Consider the following 23,040-nt stretch of genomic DNA (forward strand, 5'->3'; position numbering starts at 1 on the left):
TGTGTCATCATTCAGTAATCAAACCAGGAAAAACAACAGAAAAAATTAATTATGATGTAAAATTGATTGAACACTAAATTTGTGTACAATAATAAAATACTGTTATATTAACAAACGAGAAATAGAAGGAGCACATATTGCCCTCCTATATTTAATGTTATTGATAGCGGTGCATTGTGGACACTGATGAATAAAAATTTAATTTTTTAAAAGTCCTTAGTAATTTGGAGATTGGTATTAGTAAATCAAAAGACTTTGAAAAAGAAACAAATGATCAGTGTCCACAATGTACCGCTATCAATAACATTAAATATAGGAGGGCAATATGTGCTCCTTCTATTTCTATTGTAATACGAATGTATTTTATATAAATGCATGCATATATGTATATAAATGTATATGTGTAATTAAATATATATATATACGCATATTCTAGACTTAATCAATATAATTCACATTAGTAACATTAAACTAATTCAAAATTTAGTTTCTTAATTACTACGATTTACATAAAAAAATGTTTTCAAAATTATCATCTGAAAACTTGTTGTATATATAGAATTCTGAATTCATCTCTATATATTCATCAATTTATCAATTTAGTCTAGAATATGTTCGTTTCCACAACAATTGTACGAACGTTATCATATTTGCGTAGCCTCAGGTGTTAATTCACCTGTACCTCCGTCTGATGAGAAACAAGCGAACGAAAAGCAGTCGGTACAGCAACAGAAAAGTGCCAGCTAACGCTTGACGCTGTTGTGCCTCAATGTTTTGATAGATGTCGAGGCTTGTAAAAATTCATTATCTGTAAATTTGAATATATTGAAGATAACGGAAACTAAGGGGTAGATTAAAAAATAGATCTATATATAAATATAAAGGTTCGTCGTGGCGAAGGTCGTTAACGCTTTGACTTTGTATGGACAGGGTCGCGCGTTCGATTCCCCGCACTGGCAATCTGACATCGGGCAGCGCGATGCCTATTTTCAATTGAAAACATAGATCAAAATATGTTTCCAATGGCAATGGGAAATCTCTCACACTATCCTTCCCTGAATCGAGTTGGAGTTTTAACTCAGCTCACGGACCTGCCCTAGGGCAGTACACCCATTATTTATATATATATATATATATATATATATATATATATATATATATATGTTATGTAGAAGTTCTCATACAAAATGGCACTAAATACTGTTAAAGGCCTTGCTGTTTCTGTGCAGTCAGGCGTTTTAGATAGAAAACATGATATAGAAAACGCTTATTTAACTCAAATATTCTCATAATTATGCATCTTGTTGGTGTGGTTTGATAAATTATGATTGAATTCCAAAGACCTTGCACTCCATCGAGTGCAAGTCGAATGCAAAATAAGTGTATAAAGATAGAAGGGGACTATGACGTTACTTGCTGAACGAGCGCTGCCGACAATCGTGGAACACTCCCGATTGATTAAACATCATATGCATGAACTTTGTGCTTGAAATTGTTAAATTGTTGAGAAGAAAAAAATCAGACTATGTAGTGGTTCCTGGAACCTTCCCAAATGATTAAACACCATCATATGCATGAACCTTATAATATATAAACCGATTTTAACAGGTGGATTCGATTTTATGTATATTCAATATCAAAACTCTTACAAAATCATTATTCCACACAATTTACATTAAATTATTGAAATAAAACTATCACATATAATATTTGAATTACATTTACTATTATGATGAAAAATATTTAATATTATTGATATCATTTCTTAGAAAATTATCAGTTATCTCAATTGTCATTATATTATTAAAATAAAACATGACATATAACATTTAACTAATCGGGAATATTCCACGATTGTCGGCAACGCTCGTTCACTAAGCAACGTCACAGTCTTCTTCTATCTTTATAAACTTTATGAAATAGAAAACAAATGAGGACTAGCAGCTTATTTAGTATATGATCTATGGTAAATTTGCTTTTATTGTGTAAAACGTCTGATCTCATAGTAAAAATATATTATTTTGACAGTACTTAGTATCATTTTGTACAAAAACTGCTGCATAACATAGCCTTGCCATAACATTGATCTATTTTACGGCAGAATCAGCCCATTAAATTATTTATATCATTCACGTCTCTTAAAAAATGTTTTTCATTTTTTTCAAATCCTGAACACGCTACGATATCCCAATATAAAAAATATGAATAAAGAAAATCTAAAAGTTTGGTTGGGCCTTTAAAAAATTTGAAGATAACTCACAAAATAAAAAATTTCATAAAATTGCACGTTAAGGTTTTTTCCACGTTTCACAGGAGCCTAGAATACTGCAGAAACTGTGGTCGTTACATTAAGTTATTGGTTTATCATCTTCAGTATTTAGAATAGTTTTTTTATCCTAACCTAATAAAAATATCGAAAAATAAATATCGGATTTTAATAAAATTGACAAAAATATATAAAGTTTTTATACCATCATACCAGGATGCCCAATCAATGAGTTGTCATTCCATTTAGACATTTTTTAAGTACGACCAAAACTTGCTGATATTCTGGATGAAATAGGTGCAAATCTTGAAATTAACAAAAATTTTAAAAAAAGAAGTAAGTTTTAAAAAATGATAAGCTTTTTTAAAAATCGTATAGTGTTTAGAATTCATTTTTTATCTTAAACAATCAATAAGTGCCGGACTTGTTTTCATTGGTAAAAAAGTTACCTTCTTCTTTATTTTCTTCAAGATCTTCTTTAGTAAGCGGCAAACCTTCTGACAAGGTTGTAAGAGTTCTTTCAGTCGTATTGGCACTAAAACCTTGTACCAAATCCATTCTTGAATCCAATGAATATTGTTTTCCAGACATTAATATTCCTCTAATTCGTCGTCGCATCGCAGGACTTTCCTAAAAAAATAAAGAAACAATTGTAATTCTATTAACCTGATAATATTTTCATATATAATAATTGTTAAATATATTGGACAATCCACTAATATAAACCCTGTATTTTTAAATAAAATTAACTTATTTGTAAACAAACCAAACAATTTGTCTGACTGATGTGAAATACAGTATATATATTTTATGTGCAATTAAATATATTTACTAACAGTTTCAAAATTATGTTTATTACCTCTAATCTCAAAGTAGAACAAGCTCTAACAAGCAAATCTTCTATATCATGAATAGCAGCAAAACTTCCATTAATAATTTTTGGTGACATGGGACTATTAGCCAGGAGTAAACTAGATCCAAAAGTATCACTTCTTTCTCTGGTTTCTGAAAACAGGGAGCATTTTTAGACTAATACATCTACTTCTTATATTTCAATGATATCGAAGCACTATCAAAAAAAATAAAAATATTTTTTTACAAATTACTCAAATCGCTGAGCCTAATATTATCGCTACAACGTTTACATTTGTGAGTTGACGTCGATGCATTAAAGTCAGTACAGGTCGTAGAGTTGGATTAAAAATTCAAAAATTCTATTTGTTTTTCGAATATTTTTGTACCTGTACTAGATTCATTCTTAAATGCATCATAATCATAATTTTTGACAAATCGTCTATTTTTTTATAATTATTTAGTATTACATTCACAACCACATCCATTTGTTTCCTCACCACCAAGTGGAACTTTAATCCTCGTAGGTCCTACAAGATATCCATTTTGCACATTGCGTTCCTTAAGGATTTCATCAGCAACTCTGCGAACTTCTGCCCAATCTTCCAAAACATCTTGAATTGTAGTTCGCTGGGATGTGATGGTAAATCGTATCACATATCTTCCTTTTAAAGAAGCAGGAACGCAGTGGACATTTCCACGACTGTTCATTCTTTTTAGGAGCTTTTCGGTTAATTCGTTCTCGCCTTTCAGGCGAAACACCACCATACCTAGAAAAAAAATAGTTATTTGTTTAAACATCAATCAGAACTTTATGAGCTTTTGCAATAAGCTCAAAGTCAACCCAACGGTTGGCATATCTCTATTCGATCAATTTTATTATTAAAATTTGTCAACGGCTGATGGCTTTTAAGTCGATAGAAATATGATACTTGCACTTGGAAACATAATTCATAGTTCACATACATGCATCAAGTGAAAATCTTTAACTGTTTATGAATTTTATCTACTTCTTAGAGCTTATTATCATTCGATTCAAACTTTTTTTTAAGTACGACCAAAATTTGCTGATTTTTGGGATGGAATAGATTCAAATATTAAAATATAAAAAATTATAAAATAAAAAATGAATTTTAATTAAAAAAATGCTAAGCATCTCTAAAAAAATCAAAGTTTTAGAAATTTCAAAGTTCACTTATATGCATGAAATAAATAACTTCAACCGTTCATGATTTTTATTTAATTTTTAGAACTTTTACAAAAGGTTCACACTTAGCCTTTATTTATGTTTCCTCATACTTAAAGATCGTCGCCCAAATATACGCACTTATGTGCTCTTAAATTTATAAAGTACGAATGATGGAATTTAAGGTATTTATAATAATCTATTTGAACATATTTGAAATAATTGTTATTAATTATTCATCAATATTTATTGATTTAGTTTTATTACGTTACAGGAAGTTCCAGCAATTTTTCTTAATGCATAATGCCATGCACGCCTAGTCAATATATTATTTTATTGATCTATCAGGCACCGTGACTATATGGTTTTAACAGTTAATTGAACGTTTAAACTTATAATTTTGATTTAACAGTTCATCCACAAAATCATTAAAATTAATTTTTGCTCAATAATTTTGAACGATATTTTGTACAGTTATATTATATATGCAGATATAGCTTTGTGGTTTTACATGTTGCTATAAAATATTAACCATTAATTGAATCTTGTTTGATAGAAAAAATATTGAGTATCGATTTCCTCCTTTATGCCTTTCAAATATCTAAAATAACAACCTAGTGTCAAGAAATCTATGATTTATAGTTTATACCGGTGCTAAAACCTCACTTATATTAACGCAACTATATAAGGTAATTAGCAATCAATAAAAAAATCGCGTTTTCGATGTGTCGAGATAATTGATAATCATTAAATGCGTTGTCAGCTATTATATAAAACTATACTCGTATATATATATATATATATATATATTATATTATATATATATATATATATATATATATATATATAATGAACATATAGTGTGATTATAAGGTTGAACGATTCTTAGAAGCGGTTGATGAACTCTCCGATGTTCGTAAATGAATATAAAAAATATTCAAGTACACAAAATAAATAATAGATCTATAAAAAAAATTCATACCCACGTTTATGAAATGATTCAACCAACCGATTTAGGCAGTTCAATATTCTTTGAATGAATCGCCAAAGCTATTCGATGATATTTCACTGTAATAATCTTTAGCAAGCTAGGGGACTTAGTATAAAACAATGAGCAAATTGTTTAAATGATATTTTTAACTATCCGTGGGGTAAGTTATAATAATCGCAAAAACATCGAAATAGTCAATTTATATTTATCTTTATGTTTCAAAGCCTTCTGAACATTTTGGAATAACTTAGAAAAATTGTGTGTGCGTGTGTGTGTACGGATACAAATTTTCGCAGCGCGATTGCTTTCAGAAAAAAAGTTTCAAAAAATGTCAAAATATAAAAAAATTATATTTTTGACGGCTTTCACATTTTTTCAAAGATTTCAAAATCTACAAAAATCTAACTTTTTTCAAATTTGTCAAAAAAAAATTAAAGCTTTTTTTAAAAAATTCAATTTTTGGTACCATTTTTTTACAAAATTGTATTTATTTATCAAACCGTTTTTACATCAAATAAATTTTGCTTCATTATTAATCTTTAGCATGTTAGTATTATCTATGTTATCAAATATGTGCAAATTGTTGAAATGATATTTGCGCATTTAATTTTTAACAAACTTTTATCTATTAACCAAACCAGTTTTACATCATTAAAAGTTTTCTTCATTAAATCGTGTAATTTTAAATCAAATAATTTTAATTAAATATATTACAAAATTTCACTCGGTATCCAAGGCAATTTTATGTCATTAAAAGTTTTGCTTTACTAAATCGTATAATTTTTAATTATAAAAAATTAAATTTAAATTATTAGTGAGTTTATAATTTCAAATGGTTATTCAGAATTTAACATCATTATTTTTGTGAAAAAAACATTTGAATTCAAATGGATTTTTAATATTATTTCATAATCCAGTTTTATTATCCAAATGTTTTATTTTTATTTTGTTTTTGCAATTCTAGTACTAAACAATATTTTTTTTATTTCGGCATCTGTTTTTGAAAGAAATAGACACAATTTTAATTTTTTTTTTTATGTTTTGAGAATGATTTGTATCCTTTTGGAGTAAGATAAACCATTATTTTTCAAATTGGGATAATTGGGTTCGATATAAAATGACATTGGATTTTTATTTACTAAAACCCTTAACCTATCATCCAGTATAAAAATGATTAATTTTATTAGAATTAATCAATGATTAACTAATTCCATCATATAGTCTCAATTTAAAAAAAATAAAAAACGGTGATCGAAAAATACTTGCTCGAACGAATTCTCTAAGTAATGAGAAAAGTTATGCCTTTTAGAAACATATTTTAAATTTAGTAATTGATAATCCAATTATTGATTGATTGGATTTGAATTGAACGGATTACTTATAAACTAATTATTGATTATCGTTTACCTAAATGCCTAGCAGCAGGTATTTCAAAATCTGGATCAGATTTAATGAGAAGTTCGAACTTTTTGGCTAATTTTACACCCTGAAATAAAAAGTACAGATGAAGATTTTAATATTTGATTAAAATATGTGAATTACGTATGTTTTTTTATTTACCTGTCTTATATGATTTTGCAAACCAACTATTCCAAAACTTCTGATAACAAACCATAATTTCAAAGCACGAAATCTTTTACTCAAAGGTATTTGCCAATGCTAGAAAATAATTATTAAATAAAATTAAGTAGTAAAATAATTATATATGCGTCATCATCAAACATCTAAAAGTTTATAAGTTTCACATTGCAAATAATGTTATATCTTATAGTTAATATATCAGTTAGAGAAAATACAATATTTTTATAGACATTATGTTGTAAATGTGGAAGTCCATGAAAAATTAATTTCTAAACCACAAATAAAAAAGCTCCAAAATTTCTTACTATTGCAGAACCTACAAAAAATTGGTCATACTTTACAAACTTTTATAAATGAAAAATATTATTTATAATTTTGGATAAAATCCACGAGCAAACTTTTAAAACTATGATATATGTATATGTATATAGAATAATTTCTTTAATAATTTAGGTTAATTTTGTAACAATGTACATTAACAGATTTAAATTAATAGATAATTAACCTTTGATCAATCAATAATCTCGACAAAACTTTCAGTAATATCTTCTTCCGTAATTAAAAAGGTCAAATGCTATTTCCAGTGAGTGAGTTTTTTACTTCTATTTAGTATATTAAATTACCGGACAATTATATTAGCACACTTACCATATAATCGATAGCTAGACCTAATGTAAAAGAATAGTTTTTACTTCTATAAGATAACACAAACAAAAAATATTTAAAAATTTTGTTTAAATAAAATACCTGAATTTTCATGTTGCAAATATAGAGGATCGACGTTGAATGTTCGATGTAAAGATTCGCTGTTTTTCACCCTGGAAATAAAAAATAATTTGTTTTTTACACATTAGTGTTACGATTCGTTATAAATATTTACAATGACTTAGTTATTAATAATTTAATTTATACTATACTATCTGACACATGTGAATAATAAAGTATAGGGGGAAGTCCCCTAGTGGCGCACACCTAAGGTTATTTATAAATGAATCAAAAAATATTTTACGAAATGTTTATTAAATTATGATTTTTGTTAGATAACAAAGTTAGAAATCATACTGAATTAACAAAACCGCAATGTGGGCTGAAAAATAGTTAATACTATCAATCAAACTTTGGTATCAAAAAATATGATTTTAAACAGTGGCACCTAGTACCGGACATTTCAAAATAACCTGCATTGATCACATATATAGGCAACTCAACACTTTGGAATGTCTGCACATGTGTCTTTGACGAATATTCTTAGATATTGCAAAAAATGTCACTATTCATCTACCCTTTTGGCTGGGCCACACCGATGCTTTCAGCTGGTGCATTCACCTAAGCTTTTCATTCTCTGACTAGGAAATACGAAAAATGGGGGTATGTAGTGACCGTTAGCTCTCATACAGAACAAAATTAAATAATTGGAATAAATTACGTAAATTCTCACAAGAAATATCAATATGTTTACTGTCCGGCACTAAGGGACGACTTAGTGTCCGGTGATAAGGGACAGACATTTCGTTCATTTGGTGGCACCTACTAAAATTCGTTAAAAGATCTAATACTATTCTACCTTTCTACGAATAACAATCAAGTAGAATTTTTATCTTTGCATACCACTCAATTGTAAATGAATAAATATGCTAGAATTACTTTTATTGATATTTAGGCGATGCCTTGATTTTGCGCCTAAAACAAGAAAGGGTTGCTCTCGCCGTGGCCGTGTGCGTCACAGGCGAAGCTTGGCGCGTGATCCTGTCCTTGTGTGCGCCCCATGCCCTTTTCACTTGTATTTTGAAATGATTTATACTCGCTTAAATAATGCGTGTTAAATAGAATGTCCGGTGCTTAGTGCCGTCCGGCGTTACGGGACTTTCCCCTAGTTTTTTTTATAATAGCATATTATAAGAATATTCACAACCAGAAAATTGAATATTGCATAAATATGTAAATTAATTTGCATATTCATTTCTGATACGGAACTACTCGTGTATATAAAATCATAACTGATATTCCTTATTTTTTCATCAAATCAAATATATAAATTCTAATCTAATAAAATATATCAGAAATTGACTAAGGTCAGCAGTTCGGTTGCTTTCTAAAATAGCTACGCAGTTAAGAAATTATTTTATTTAAAACATAAATTTAAAATTTAATATCAATCGCTAATAATATGTCAATTTATTTTAGGCACACTTGTAAAAGTAATAATTTTGAATTTCATATCTGGTTAGTTGATGAAAAAAAATGCTGCATTTTAGTTCTATTCTATATTTAGGAATCATAATTACTTCTAATTATTTCGTCAATTTGATATTAGCACACTTTTAAAGCGAAAAGTACTGAATTTCATAATTTGATTTAAAGAGCTGAATCATTTATATATTATGTACGTTAAAATCGTCCAATAATATTATAACAGTAATCTGATACGATTTGCATAAAGTAGTGTCATTTCAATAAAGTAACGTAGGTCAACATTAATTGAACATGAATTATTAAATGTAACTGAATACGAACGAAATACGACTATTTTTATATCACTGACTTAATTAGTGGAAGTTAATTAAGTCATACGAGCTAAAAGTTTTTCAACAATTTTTGATAACATCGTTGAATTTCAGTTGCAATATTCGAATAGAATGAGTTGATGTGGAGACTTATATTAGCCATTTTTCAATTTTTTACAAATTTTTAAATAATTTTACAAAGTCAGTATTATATTTTTATTCTATGTAATAAATAAAAACAAGTGGCTTCAAAAATATCTTGGATTTTTTTCTAATTTGGTATCGAATAGTTTTGAATTATGTTTCAGAAAAATGAGTAGAGTTTATTAAAAATCGATCAAAAGCAAAATAATTGCTTTAGAATACCAAAAATCAGCCTCAATACTATTCTAAATTTGACTAAGGCACTGATTTTACTTTGCACTATTTTTACTGAATTTTATTTAAAAATGTTTTTGAATTGTAGGATCATAATTACCTGATGATAATATTTAAGAGACGTAGTAAAACATACTATAAAACGTTAAAAAGAAATTAATTTTATGAATTTTTATTGTATATATAATAGAAACGTCAAGAGTCAAGTAAGACTTACGAAATTCATAATAAATTAATTTTAATTATTAATTTCCTGTAGAGGGTAAGTTATTGTAATCGACTAAAAATAAAAAATGTAAAGTTTGCATATCTTTACGTTTCAGAATTTCGGAACATTCTGGTTCACCTTAGAAAAAATGTGTGTATGTATGTGTGAGCGTATGTGAATACAATATTTTGTCCACGTTTTCGGACCATGGATCAACCGATTTGAATGGTTCAAAACGCAATCGATTCCTATTGATAAGGAGATGTGCTGATTAGTTTTTAGCAAAAGTCGGTTCAGCCGTTTCGGAGATACGAAGCAAAGTGTGCAGAAAATAGATTCAGTTTTTGGGAGCATTCGGAGATTGAAGCATTCAATTCAATTTTTTTTCTATTTTTTTTTTATTTATTTATAATTAGCAATCAGTATACATATCCTATAAGCTAATGTGTGACGTATACACAGAATAAAAATGAAATAAAATAATTGAAATAAACAAATAAAATGAGTCAAAAAACATTCAATTTGTTATAAGACGTGGTAATGAGTTTTTAATAAAGACAGACCTAGCCGTTTTGGCGATAAAGAACTAAAAGTGTAAAAATGGCAGTGTTTGACAGAACAAAGCTGCCGATTTGATTAATTCATAAAACATTTTGCTAGTGAAGAAAAAAAAAATTAATTCTTTTTTCAAATATTAAAAATTTTAATTTATTTAGATTGAATATAATGGATTTTAATTATAATTTTAACTAAAATTTCTAAACTCTCTTATATACTTCAAATAAATAGTTTTACCTTTGCAATTTAGTTTATATAATTCTTAAAAATATTAGAAAAATTCCTTCGTTCTAACTCCATTTGATTAAGTTTTGTTTATTTACTGTAAACATGTAAACATATATAAACGTCGTCGTCCATTTTATAAACTCTTATATTTTGTCTTATAATAATTAAATAATCTATTTGAAATCATTCTCGAATATTTAATTACGGTACGGAAAGTTCCTGCAATTTGCCTGAAGGTACGATGCAATGCACCACTAGTTTAAAGTTGATATAATATAATGCAAATGTTTCGGCCTTATTTTTAGAACTGTTCTATCTAATGATCTATGGTTCTTTTTCATTATCATTAGGTGGAAACTTAAAAGTAGATAGTTAGTTGATAAAGAGATATAAATAATATAAACTACCACAAAATAGCTCTGATTTATAGAAAATGAGTTTCGGTACTATTCTAAATTTTACTAACTGTAAGACTTTCATTTATACTATATTTACTAAATTTAGTTTAAAAGAGCATCTTGATTATAAGCTAATTCTAAGATAATAATATATAATATAAATATTAGAAATAATGATTATTTTTCATTTACCACATAGCCGTGCAATCGAAATGCACCATCAGCCATTTGGACGGATTGAAGGCTATCGAATCTGCACGTTCGACACCTTGAAGCCAATGTCGAAATTCAGGGCAGAGGAACGCACTGCCCGCGTACGCCGCATCCACGTGCAACCACAGATCTTCTTCTGTACAAACATCAGCAAGTTCGATTAAGTTATCGAATGAGCATGCCCCTGTCGTACCCAGAGTTGCGCATACCTAATAAGGTAATTTTCATTTATTGAAATTTATTAAATGTATATATATATATATATATATATATATATATATATATAGGTTGGCAACTAAATAAGTGCGGTTTGCTTTTGCTTAAGTTAACTGACGTAAATGTAAAATATCTTTTGTTAATGTATAGACGGCAATTTAGATGTCCATCGGTAAAAAAGATAAGTTTTTTGATAAATTGCGTAGGTTTCTGTTGAAATATGGAAAATCAAATTGAAAATGTATGCAAAAGTAAAATGGCATGTTAAGCTCAAAAAAAGTTGTGAATTGTTTATAGGGAGCAAGCCTTAAAAATAAAGCTGTGTCAAGAATAGTTTGCCAAATGTTGTTCTGCTTATTTTTCACTTAAATATGAAAACGCTCTGGTTTCGTGAAGTTGAAGTTGATTACAAAGGAATTGTCTACTTTACTCTTACCACCCAACCGAACTATCTAATGTTCTAATGTCTACATTGAGCAATTAACAAAATTAAACAATGCAGGCGAAGAATAGCGGCCTAAATTGGCAAATCGATACGGTGATTTATTCCTTATTTGTTGGCATCATATATATTTTGTTACTCGGCAAAAATTATTAGAACTTGGTTGGGATAGTTTGCTATAGCCACCATACAGTCTTAAACTTGCACCTTATTACTTTTGATTTATATCTGTACAAAACCCCTCAAATGCAATACGATCCAATGATTATGACGGTGTCAAATTGTACCAAATTCTTAATTATATATAATTATAATTATAATTATAATTATAAGTTTTTGCTTATAAAAAGCACAAGTTTTAAGCAAGTGGGATAATGATGCTGTTCGAAAGCTGACAACAAGTTATTGATCAAAATGGACAATTCCTCACAAAAAAAAGTTATTTAGTTTCAGAAAAAAATATTTATTTTTCTCAAGAAAACTGTGCTTACTTAGTTTCCAACTGCGATTTATTTACAATCCTAGCAATAACTGCAATCCCTTAGCAATATTTATTAACAGTCACAAATGTTGGTGATTATACAAAAATGCAGTGCAATTACCAGTTGATCTAATTTCTTCAATTTGTATATAATGTTTAGATGTTATCACATTCACAAAAACATTTCCATCAAAATTAAAATCACAGATGTATTCTAGTCTCCCGCAGTTACTTTTTCACAAATGATAGCAATTTGTTTCCGTTAGTCATTTGCTACATGGTAAAACATTCGAAAAACAATGATAAGACATTTAGAATAGCCACACCCACGATTTTATATCCGGTCTGTGCAATTATAATAAACGAAGTCGATTCTATAAGCTAAAAGCATTGCTGTTCTACAAGAAGCAAACGCTCTAATCCGTTTCACGGTATTATTATAATTAATTGGCTCTCTGGGGAGTGAAACGTCAGCAAGTTGACTGAAATCCTCTGTGACAATCAAACTAATATCATGCCCAACGTGCAATTACTTATTGGAAAAAATACTCCAGAGAAATGCTTCTAAAGAATATCGCAACATTAGAAATGTATCAAATTTTATTTGGTTGGGAAAGGAAATATACAGAAATTGTAGTTCCATATTATATTGTACTACAATCTCGTTAGAAGGCACATGCAATCTAAAAATATAGTAGTATTATTAAAATAATTTTAAATACAGTGGTACTCCGACTCACAAATAACCTAACATACAAGTATTTTGAGATATGAGCCACCAAATTAGCGATTCGTTGCTTCGACATACGAGTAAAATTCGAGATTTGACCCTCGAGCGATTAAGAGCTTTCTAGAAGAATGTTAACGACAAAATGAAAATATGCAAAATTTGATCAGGCTTAACCATGATTTTTCTACCATAAAAGTATTTTGGGTGTTTTATGATAGTAATTTATTTTATAGTTAGTAAGTTCAATTTTATATTAATATTAATTATGTAGTAACAATTTACCCACGCAAATTTATCTAGTATCATTTTAACACTTGAAATTTTGATTATACATTAATAGTGATTGTACAGTTAAATATGTTGAGTTAGTATTTTTTTTTTTTGCTTTTCGTATATTCACAAAATATTTTTAGTTCAATAACCATGGATCCAGAAAAAGGGCCATGTCTTTTGAATTAAAGCTTGAAATTATTATTACATGAGCTTCGAGCGTGTAAGAGTATTCTAGAAAAAAAATAATGGCAAAATGAAAATATGAAAATTTCATCTGTTATAAAATTGATTTTACTACCATAAAAATATTGTGGTGTTTTACGGATGATGGTGAATTATTTTATAGTTAGTCAATTCAATTATATATTACAAATAATTATGTAGTAAAAATTTATGGAGAATTATTTTAACGTTTGAATTTTTGACTATACATTACTATTGATGGCATAGTTAAATATGTTGAGTTGGCGTTTTTTTGCTTTTTATATATTTACAAAATATTTTTTACTTCAATAACCATATGTTCAAAAAAAGGACCATGTTAATTGAATTAAGGCTTGAAATTAATAAAAAAATATAAGGTGGCAAGGATTTACTAGCACTGACATATACTGTATTACATAATATTTGTTTCTTTAATAGCTATGGGTCCAAAGAAAACGGTCATGTATCTTGAATTAAAGCTTGAAATTATTGAAAAATATGAGATGGCGAGGATTTATCAGCACTGATGCTCACTGTTGAAAGAGTTGATTAAAGGTATAACTCCAGCTAAAGGCCTTTCAATAATTTATAACCAGCTTTCTAAGCTCTAAAAAGTTTAGGTTTTGGACAAAAATCTCCCAAAAAATTTGCAATAGTTCGACAAATTTAATTTGTTCAATAAAAGACGTCTAACCGCAATACCATGAATGGACAATGGACATAATTAAATTAATAAATACTAAATTTATTTTTAATATTGAAAAAACTCAACAAAAACCACCATGCTGGGACTAATTATTAGCATTTCAATATATTGCTTTGAGATACGAGCGATTTGACATACGAGCATGATTACGAAACGAATTAAAGTCGAATGTCGGGGTACCACTGTATATGGTTTATAAATACCCAGAAAGGAATCAGTCCTTTTTTTCTGTCTTCTTCTATACATTTTTTCAGAGCATCGCCTCGCATGCTTAGATCCTCGTCCGATTCGATGTAATGCAATAATACTAAACCTAAAAATAATAGCATATAATTAAGTCTTTGCAATCCTGCAGCCGCTTTGTTCGTGTAGTAGAATCACCTATCAGTCCGGCCTTCTCGACGCTGGAGTGCGCCTGATCGGAGCAGTATGCCACTAGTCTAGAGTTTATATCGCTATCCGATAATTTAGGGTTGGTTTCCTGGCATTTGCGTATAATCCGCGACCTCCCAGCCAGCAAACATACTAATGTTGCTTCGCTAGCGGTTGTCTAAATATCAAGCAATTGTTATACGAATAGCGGATCATAAAATTAGTACTTGCAAACGAATATTATAATTTGAACCTGAATGACACCGCCGCCCAGACTCGTGCTTCTAACATGCAGAAAATCTTCGGGCAGACCGATCATTTTGCCTAGCCAATTCATGACGATCATTTCGAGTTCCGTACAAGCTGGAGACGAAGCCTTTGATTGACAATAAATCACATGTTGTTTAAAAAGTCTTTATAATGCATTTTGCCGGTTCATCGATTCCAAGTATTCTTACCCAAGTGAAACCCAAACAATTGATTGCATCAGCCAACATGTCGCCCAGAAGCGAAGGAAACGAATTCAAAGCCGGGAAGTAGGCGTGCATGTGCGGACTTTGCCAATGTGTTACCTACGTAATAATAGATACTTCATTAGTAATTACAAAATTCTCAAAATTGTATCTAATCAACAATTATTTAATAAGTATTATTCAATTCTCAAAATCTCAATTAATATTGTTCAATGAAACATTTAAATATATTGCGAGGACCGTTTGATTTAGACTGATTCATTTACTACTAATTCAAAGCTCAGCTTAAAATTTTGATTTATTTACATCTACATATACAGGATATCCCAGAACTCAACGTCAGGCCAATACGAGGTGATAGTATTGATCGTAACTATCATGAAAAAAAAATAGAAAAAAAAAATCATGTAATTTAAAAATTATGAGTTTTCAAGTGCAACCTAGAGCTTTGGTGAAGCTATGACTATTTTTCGATCATTTGAGCAAATTTTTGATATTTGTGTGAATTTAAACTTTGTATCGGTAACCATAAATGACATTTCTAGGACCAGATCAAAAATAATTACATAATAGCTCGAAGTTTTCAAAAATTAGGACTTTTCGCTATGAATTTAAAAATTTCAAAATTGATGTATTTTGAGAAGCTTTAAAATCAAAAGGTAAATAATTCTTGATAGTTTAATGATAAAAATCATAGTTAAAAAATATATCAAATTTAAAATGATTTTTTCTAGTATACTTTATTCACAATCAGTTCAAATGTTTGTTGTACTTTGACTGAATGTGAGCAAAATGCATTAGCCGTTATCGTGTTATTTTTAAGTTTTATTTTTTACATCGATTATTTTCATTATAAAACTATTAAGTGTTTTACCATTTTATAATACTGATTAAATGGGCCAACTTTTGATCGAACTTACCAACACGCCTTATTACATACTTTTAAAGGAGAGTTTCTCGAATAAAACATTTTTGAGAATTTTAAGTTCATAGTTTAACAAAATGTTTTATTTTTGGAAACTTGGTGCAGTTGTCATTATTTTTGAATGTGGTTTCAGAAATGGTCCTTGTGGTCTTAGAAATGTTATTTACTTTCGGTCATGGATCCAACGTTTAAACCAACATAATTAATAAAAATTAACTACATTAACCTAAAAATGATCACATTTTTACCAAAGCTCTAGTTTGCACTTTCAAGCTCATAAAAGTACATGGGATAAATTGTTTTTTTTTTTTCATTTTATGATAGTTACGATCAACACTATCACCCTATTTTGGCTTGACGTTGAATTCTAGGACACCCAGTAAATGCATATTAGCATATTCTGAAGAATACAAATGTTGCTGGAAAATTCCATGGACGCAAGAAATGTCCTAGAAGTGTGACATAAATGAAGTAGTCATTATGAATTAATAGATTAATTGATTTAATCAAATTAGTAGGACTATTTGATTTTGACCAATTCAATTACTACTCACTCCGGGCATTATCAGCCTCTCGACATCGCCTATGATCTGTTCCCATGGCTCGCCGTCGATTGGCGCGCTCTCCGGCATCATGGAACGCAGGTAGCCCGGCTTAACGGCCGGAAACACCTTACGATCGCGTATGTTTTCAAGATAATCGGCTATGTAATCCACCATTTCTTTGCCTTAAGGATATAGTTGAATGAGATTCAAAATTAGTCATATTTCCTAATCGCATTAAGAAGCTACTGTTATTTGTTGTTTCAATGATTATCGATTTATACAAATTTTAGGTATTATGCTACATTAGCCTAAAAGCCCGTTTTCACGACGCTTGTTTCGTTGCTTTTTGGTCTGCCGGCTAGCATGCTGGTTATCAAGTAGACAAAATGACATCGTATCGATCTTAATTTGTTTCAAGCAAGCGAAATTTTGCTTTTAGAACGTGCGCTATTTTTGTGAATGGATCATAGACCTATGAATAAAACCCGAATCACACGACATTTATTTTCTGGGATAGTATTCTTGATCTTTAAGTGTGATTTGTTTTAGCTTGCTTGATTTTTGAGTGTGATTTGTTTTGGCTCGCTAGATTTTTGAGTGAAATTTGTTTTAGCTTGCTAGATTATCAAATATTTTAAATCGCATGACCAAATACTGCCACCTTATTGGTTCGAACAAATCCATTTACAAAAATACCGCACAAAAAAAAAACATCCACAAAAAAACTCTCCTGAGGACGTTAGATCGACCCATTCTTTTACAAGACGTCGTCTAAAGTAAAATGGAAGAACTAAAAGGAGTGGGAAGAAAAAAAATATTGATGGTTGATGACTTACTTGAGTCTTCTCAAGTAAAATACAGAGAACTGAAAGCCAAATCACAGAATTAAAAATCATGGAAGCAGAAGTTTGGAAAAAAAATGAATAAAAATGTGAAAAATGAAAATAAAATGGCTATAAAAATAATAAACAAGTGACAGAAAAGAAATCATTGATTTGTGGTGCTTCATACCAGGGACCTGCTCTCGGGCAATCTTCTATGTTTTTATTATAAATATATGTATATATAACAGCTATGAGATTTACAAAAGTGTATAATGAATGCTTTTATTCTGTGTATTAATAACAGCAGAAATTTAATTATAATCCATTAATTATAAACAAAAAAATGAATATGTATGTATGGATCTGATACATGAACTCTAAGGAAGGTCAACAAAAACTATCTCTTCGATTTTTATATGTGTTGTGGAGATGAATGGACAAGATAAAATAAACCGACAAAGGTAACAAATAAAAAGTGCTCTTAAGTGTAGGTGAGAAAAGAGCTTTACTGGATATTATTATAAATAGAAAAGAAAACGGAATCACAGTTCTATATCTGGAAAATAGTGTAATCTCTGCACGATGAAGAGAAAGAAGTCTTAATAATAAATAACTTCCCGTTGGGTAAGTTATAATCGTACAAAAATCGAAAATGAAAATTTTTGCATATTTTTTATATTTAATGGTCTTCTCAACATTTTGGCATACCCTAAAAATGGATGTATGTGTGTGTGCGTGTGTAATTTACGGATACAATTTTCCGTCCGCGATTTTGGTAGCACGGATAAACCGATTTGAATGAATAAAAAAAACACTCGATCGACTAAAAGTGCAAACAATAGCAGATTTTGAGAGAACGGAGCATTAGTTTAGAATGATTTAAACAACATTTTATTTGTATTGATGGGGAGACATGCGGATTAGTTTTTGGCAAAAGCAGGGCTAGCCGTTTTGGAGATATGAAGCAAAACGTGAAAATTTTTTTTTGAAAGCAGTTTCTTGTAAACATATGTAAAAGTCGTCGCCCAAATATGAGCACATATATCAGATCTATAAAATACAAATGAGGAAACTTGCAATAATTATTTGAAAATATTTAAAACAATTGTTATTTATCATTGAATGTTTAATTCAACGGTGCAAAAAGTTGCAGCAATTTGTCACAATGCCATGCACTAGTATTTCTTTTTGTTGGATGACCCTTTGGATTAAATATACCTCAGATGAGGCTAAATTCGACCGAACTGTTCTCGATATTCAATGTTAAAGTTGGATTTCTATGATTTATGCATATATATTATTGAAAATGAAACTATATTGAAATTGTCAACGGCAGCAAGTGCTAACTAAGAATAATACTGAATTTATTCAATGAATTTACACCATATGAAATCTTTTCAATGCGTGCGAGGACACCCGGACGCAAATCCGGGGGCAATAAAAGTAATCCCAGATCATTGGATCCACATTCGTATTTACATATAGGTACATATATTACGTATACTGTGTACTGTTATATCCTCTACGGCTAAATCTCAGAACATTTCTTTATATAACAACAGTTTATGGCGTCCATACTGAAGTCTAAACGATCATCAAACGATGAAGCCGTTTGCTTTATTGAATTCAAGAAAGCACCATATATATACATCCACATATATATATATATATATATATATATATATATATATATATATATACCATCTATTGGCAATATTGTTCTAATATTTCACTACGGTCATAATTATATCTCATAAAAATGAGATTAATTCAAAAGTCTGATTTTTTTCTAAAAAAAAATTCATAATGACTAACAAAGGAAAGAATTGGTTAATATGTTAAAACTAATTGCAAAATATGGAATTTCATGAGTCAAATTTTAATATTTTATACTCTTTTTGTTTTTGCTTCATAGACCTTCAACATTTCAAATAAGATTAGGTCTTTTATTCAATTTGAGTTTAGATTTGAATTTATTATTTGAACATGTAATATTTTATAAATATTAAGTTATTGTCTACTAATTAATAGATAAAAAATGATCCTATTTATGATTTTTATCGGATTTGCATTCACAACATGCAATTTTTTGGATTAAGTGCCAAAGAGGATTTGCGCAAATTGAAAAAGCACTAGGTGTTCAATAAATAATATTTAATGTAAATCTGTTCGGTGAAAACCTAGAAGTCACCTGATTTGAAAATACAGATGAAAATAGGTTTTGAAGTGAATTTTTGATAGCCCTTATCTAAGAATTGCTGCTTTAAATGTAGGAATATTAAAAATTAGAAAAATCAAATATGCATATGATGACCATTGGGTTGTCTTCTTAAGAATTATCAGCGCAACATACAATAGGACTTCTTTTGATTACTGTTCAAAGAACAAATAAAAAATGTATAATTAAAATATATAATTAGCAAAACAAATATTTCAAATTTCAAATCAAATTTAATATATAATCAAAAAAAGCACAAGTTACTTCTAATGAAATTTGCTGGGTTTTGCCCAATTTTTTAGCATATACAAAAAATAGTTTGGATTAGGGTGCGTCCATTAATCACGTGAGGCTTTCAGGGGTTGATGCGGTTTGACAAAAAATCACGAGGGGAAAGAGGGGCTTTGTTAAATATCACATGTATTTAGTTTTTACCTAGATTTTCAAAAAAAACAAATTTTACGTTTTTCGTAAATTCAAAAAATTCGTTCGGAAAATTTTACGTAATTAAAAATACACGTGATGTTTAGTGGGGGAGGGGGGGTAATTCTAAATACAGCGACGTATCACCAAGGGGGAGAGAGGGTCTATATTTCTATCATTACCAATAAAAATGTAAAAAAATAATAATTACGGTTTTAATGAACTAGAAATTACAATAAGGACTAGAATTCTCAATAGTTTAACTCATAGTGATAAATGATATGTCGTTCATGGACGACATACGTAAACATAGCCCTGTGGATTAATATAGCAAAAGAGTTAATTTCAATAACATTTTAAAGAAGAATTTAATATTTGTAGTATTTAGAGTTATCGTAATAAAATGCCAAATTCTTAGAAATATACATTTTTTATGATTACTTTACAATTCATTCTGTGATCTGTTAATGAAAGCTATTAATCGAAAAAGGACAGCAATTTAGCAATATATGGAAAAATGATAAAATTAAGATTTTTCTTGAATCATAAATTTTCAAAATTATTTTATAAGCTTTTCATTATTTTTTTAATACCTAATAAACCTACTTCGTTCATACATAACAACGTTCTTGAAAACTGTAATGTATATTATTACTATTATAAAATTATTCCATCATAACCTACTAGTATGTACCGCATTCGAATTATGAATTATTATTGGGTGTCACAGGTCACTATGATTGTGGTGTTAACGTTAATTAATACAATCATAGCGTGTACCTATAAACGCGCCATTAGTCATGTAATGGGATTTATTCAACGGTACTTCTGCAAGAAATGATTCTAATGATATTGCAGAAATATGAATAAATAGCTACGGGCATTATGTTTATGTATACATATAAATATATATATATATCTATATATATATATATATATATATATATATATATATATATATAATTTTTATATATATTTAATAAATTATAAATATATGATATATAATTTTTGAATTTCTTTGCTCCCAGGGGCTCAGAAGCTTTCAAATTGATAAAAATTAATGCTCTGAAAGTTTTAGCAACTAATATTAACTTTAAGATAGTCTGCATTCCAACCAAAGTTTCTATTTGTAAAATTCATCAAATTTTTGTTGTATTTTTTTTTTATTCGTGATCAAAATAAGTAAATACAATGTTACATATTCTCAAAATCTTGATTCATTTGTTGCTAAGTTATAAAATTCTAAAAAAACAAGTAGAATTTTACCCTTGTTATTACCATAAGAAACTTTGGTTAAAGTGCGGACTATCCTGAAGTTTCGATTTTTTATCATAAATGAAAAATTAGAGCTCCTGGAAGCAAAAAAAATTAGTAATATCCATATTAAGGATCACCCTAATACATATATTTATATATTTATATAGATTTTGTAAAATATGATAAATTAAATTTCATTAAATATATTATGTATTTAAAAAATTGAGATATTAATTGAAACAAACTATAAAGCCTTTGAATTTGTAATTTTCATCACCGATGTCTTAAACCAAAGCCGAAAATAGACGTTTGTTAAGAAAGACTGAAATTATACTACCATTATTTTGGTTAATTGGAATTTCAAGCAATTATTTTATAAAATATAATAGAATTTTACTCACTTTTATTTAAATTTTATTTAAATTTTGTTACCTCTTTTTCTGTACTCCTGAAAGTCCATTTCTATCAGTGCACTGAGATTTATAGCCTAAATAGCAATATATGTATTTTATCAAAAATAATTTCACAATAATTGAATTTGACAAGTAGAACTTTAACTCTATATTAAATAGAATTAATTTTATTTTTTATTATATTTATTTGCTGTTAAATGTTAAAAATATGTATCTGAATTAGTTAATAGAATAATAACTATTTAACTAATTATTAGAATAAATGAACTATTCAAATATGCAACCGAATACCTACCGGTAGGTAATTTTAATTTTTATTATTCAAGACGCACAATTTTTTAATATATTTTTTAATATAATAGAATTCTTACAAGCCGCACTACTATTGTTAGGGTAGATGCCGTATCAGTACTGTAGCATCAACAAGTGATATTTCTCGTTTTTATATGCGGCAGAAACAAATTCTTACCCTCTGTCCACCCTCCAGCATCACTAAGAAGTCCGCCCCAAGCTCCGCCTATGCTCTGAGACCGATCAAGAGTTACTTAAATGGAATAAAATGCTTGGAGTACGTCTGTTTTGTAATGATCATAGTTTCTTCTAATTAATTAGAATTAAAGTAGTGGAGACAGGGTAGAATTGTGCCAGGTTACGGTAGTAACAGTCGTCATAACAACTAAACTGATTTTGAGATAGCTTAAAGGGAAAAGATGAAGTATGTTTGTTCGAACAAGTTTCCATTATTGCATTGAATCAGCATACTACATTACCATGATCTGTATACCAAGTTGCTTTCAAAGTGCCAAAAGTAAGTTTTTTGTTAGATTTTTTTCAATAATAACTGTTACTTGCATACAGATAGATCACTATGTTAGTAAAATGTAAAGTTGAAAAATAGTAGTTCATTACCAGCAATAAATTTGTTTTATGTGACATGTATGTGTTGTGACATGTATTTCTTGTTCTTTTTGGGTGAAATTTGAAACAGATGAAGAAAAATCTAACTTAACTAATTGTAAGACGAAACACGTAAGAGAAATAAAAAAGAAAATTCAATGCAAGAAAACAAACGATTTCATGAAGAGTTCTTGTTTACAAAATTATGTTTTGCTATATATTGTTTACAAGATTTGTTTAAATGATTATATTATTATATTATTATATGTTGTGTTTTG

The 23,040-nt window shown here is 28.7% G+C and overlaps 1 protein-coding gene across 1 annotated transcript; it reads right to left on the reverse strand.

The window, feature by feature from the left end:
• Positions 1-2,491: 2,491 nt before the first annotated feature.
• On the reverse strand, positions 2,492-21,912 carry LOC113376294 (histidine decarboxylase-like). The gene is made up of 15 exons (XM_026616199.1): positions 21,885-21,912; positions 16,740-16,912; positions 15,246-15,359; positions 15,041-15,163; positions 14,797-14,965; positions 14,619-14,728; positions 11,343-11,572; positions 7,624-7,694; positions 7,525-7,544; positions 6,856-6,954; positions 6,703-6,781; positions 3,619-3,888; positions 3,126-3,271; positions 2,716-2,896; positions 2,492-2,571 (listed from the first exon to the last, which is right to left on the reverse strand). The coding sequence occupies exons 1-15, from the start codon at positions 21,910-21,912 to the stop codon at positions 2,492-2,494; spliced, it is 1,893 nt and encodes a 630-aa protein (XP_026471984.1).
• Positions 21,913-23,040: the final 1,128 nt, after the last annotated feature.

This window comes from Ctenocephalides felis, unplaced genomic scaffold (assembly GCF_003426905.1).
Source record: "Ctenocephalides felis isolate EL2017-DRISC unplaced genomic scaffold, ASM342690v1 CF-g0.4_SCAFFOLD_01886, whole genome shotgun sequence".
NCBI lineage: Eukaryota > Metazoa > Arthropoda > Insecta > Siphonaptera > Pulicidae > Ctenocephalides > Ctenocephalides felis.

Bases quoted from the DNA above. Each gene is read 5' to 3' on its own strand.
- LOC113376294 (XM_026616199.1), bottom strand. From the start codon at position 21,912: ATGGACTTTCAGGAGTACAGAAAAAGAG. The intron at 14,729-14,796 runs GTGATTCTACTA...TATTATTTTTAG, and splicing joins CGAGAAGGCCGGACTGATAG to GTTTAGTATTATTGCATTAC. The intron at 2,897-3,125 runs GTAATAAACATA...TTATTTTTTTAG, and splicing joins GTTCTACTTTGAGATTAGAG to GAAAGTCCTGCGATGCGACG.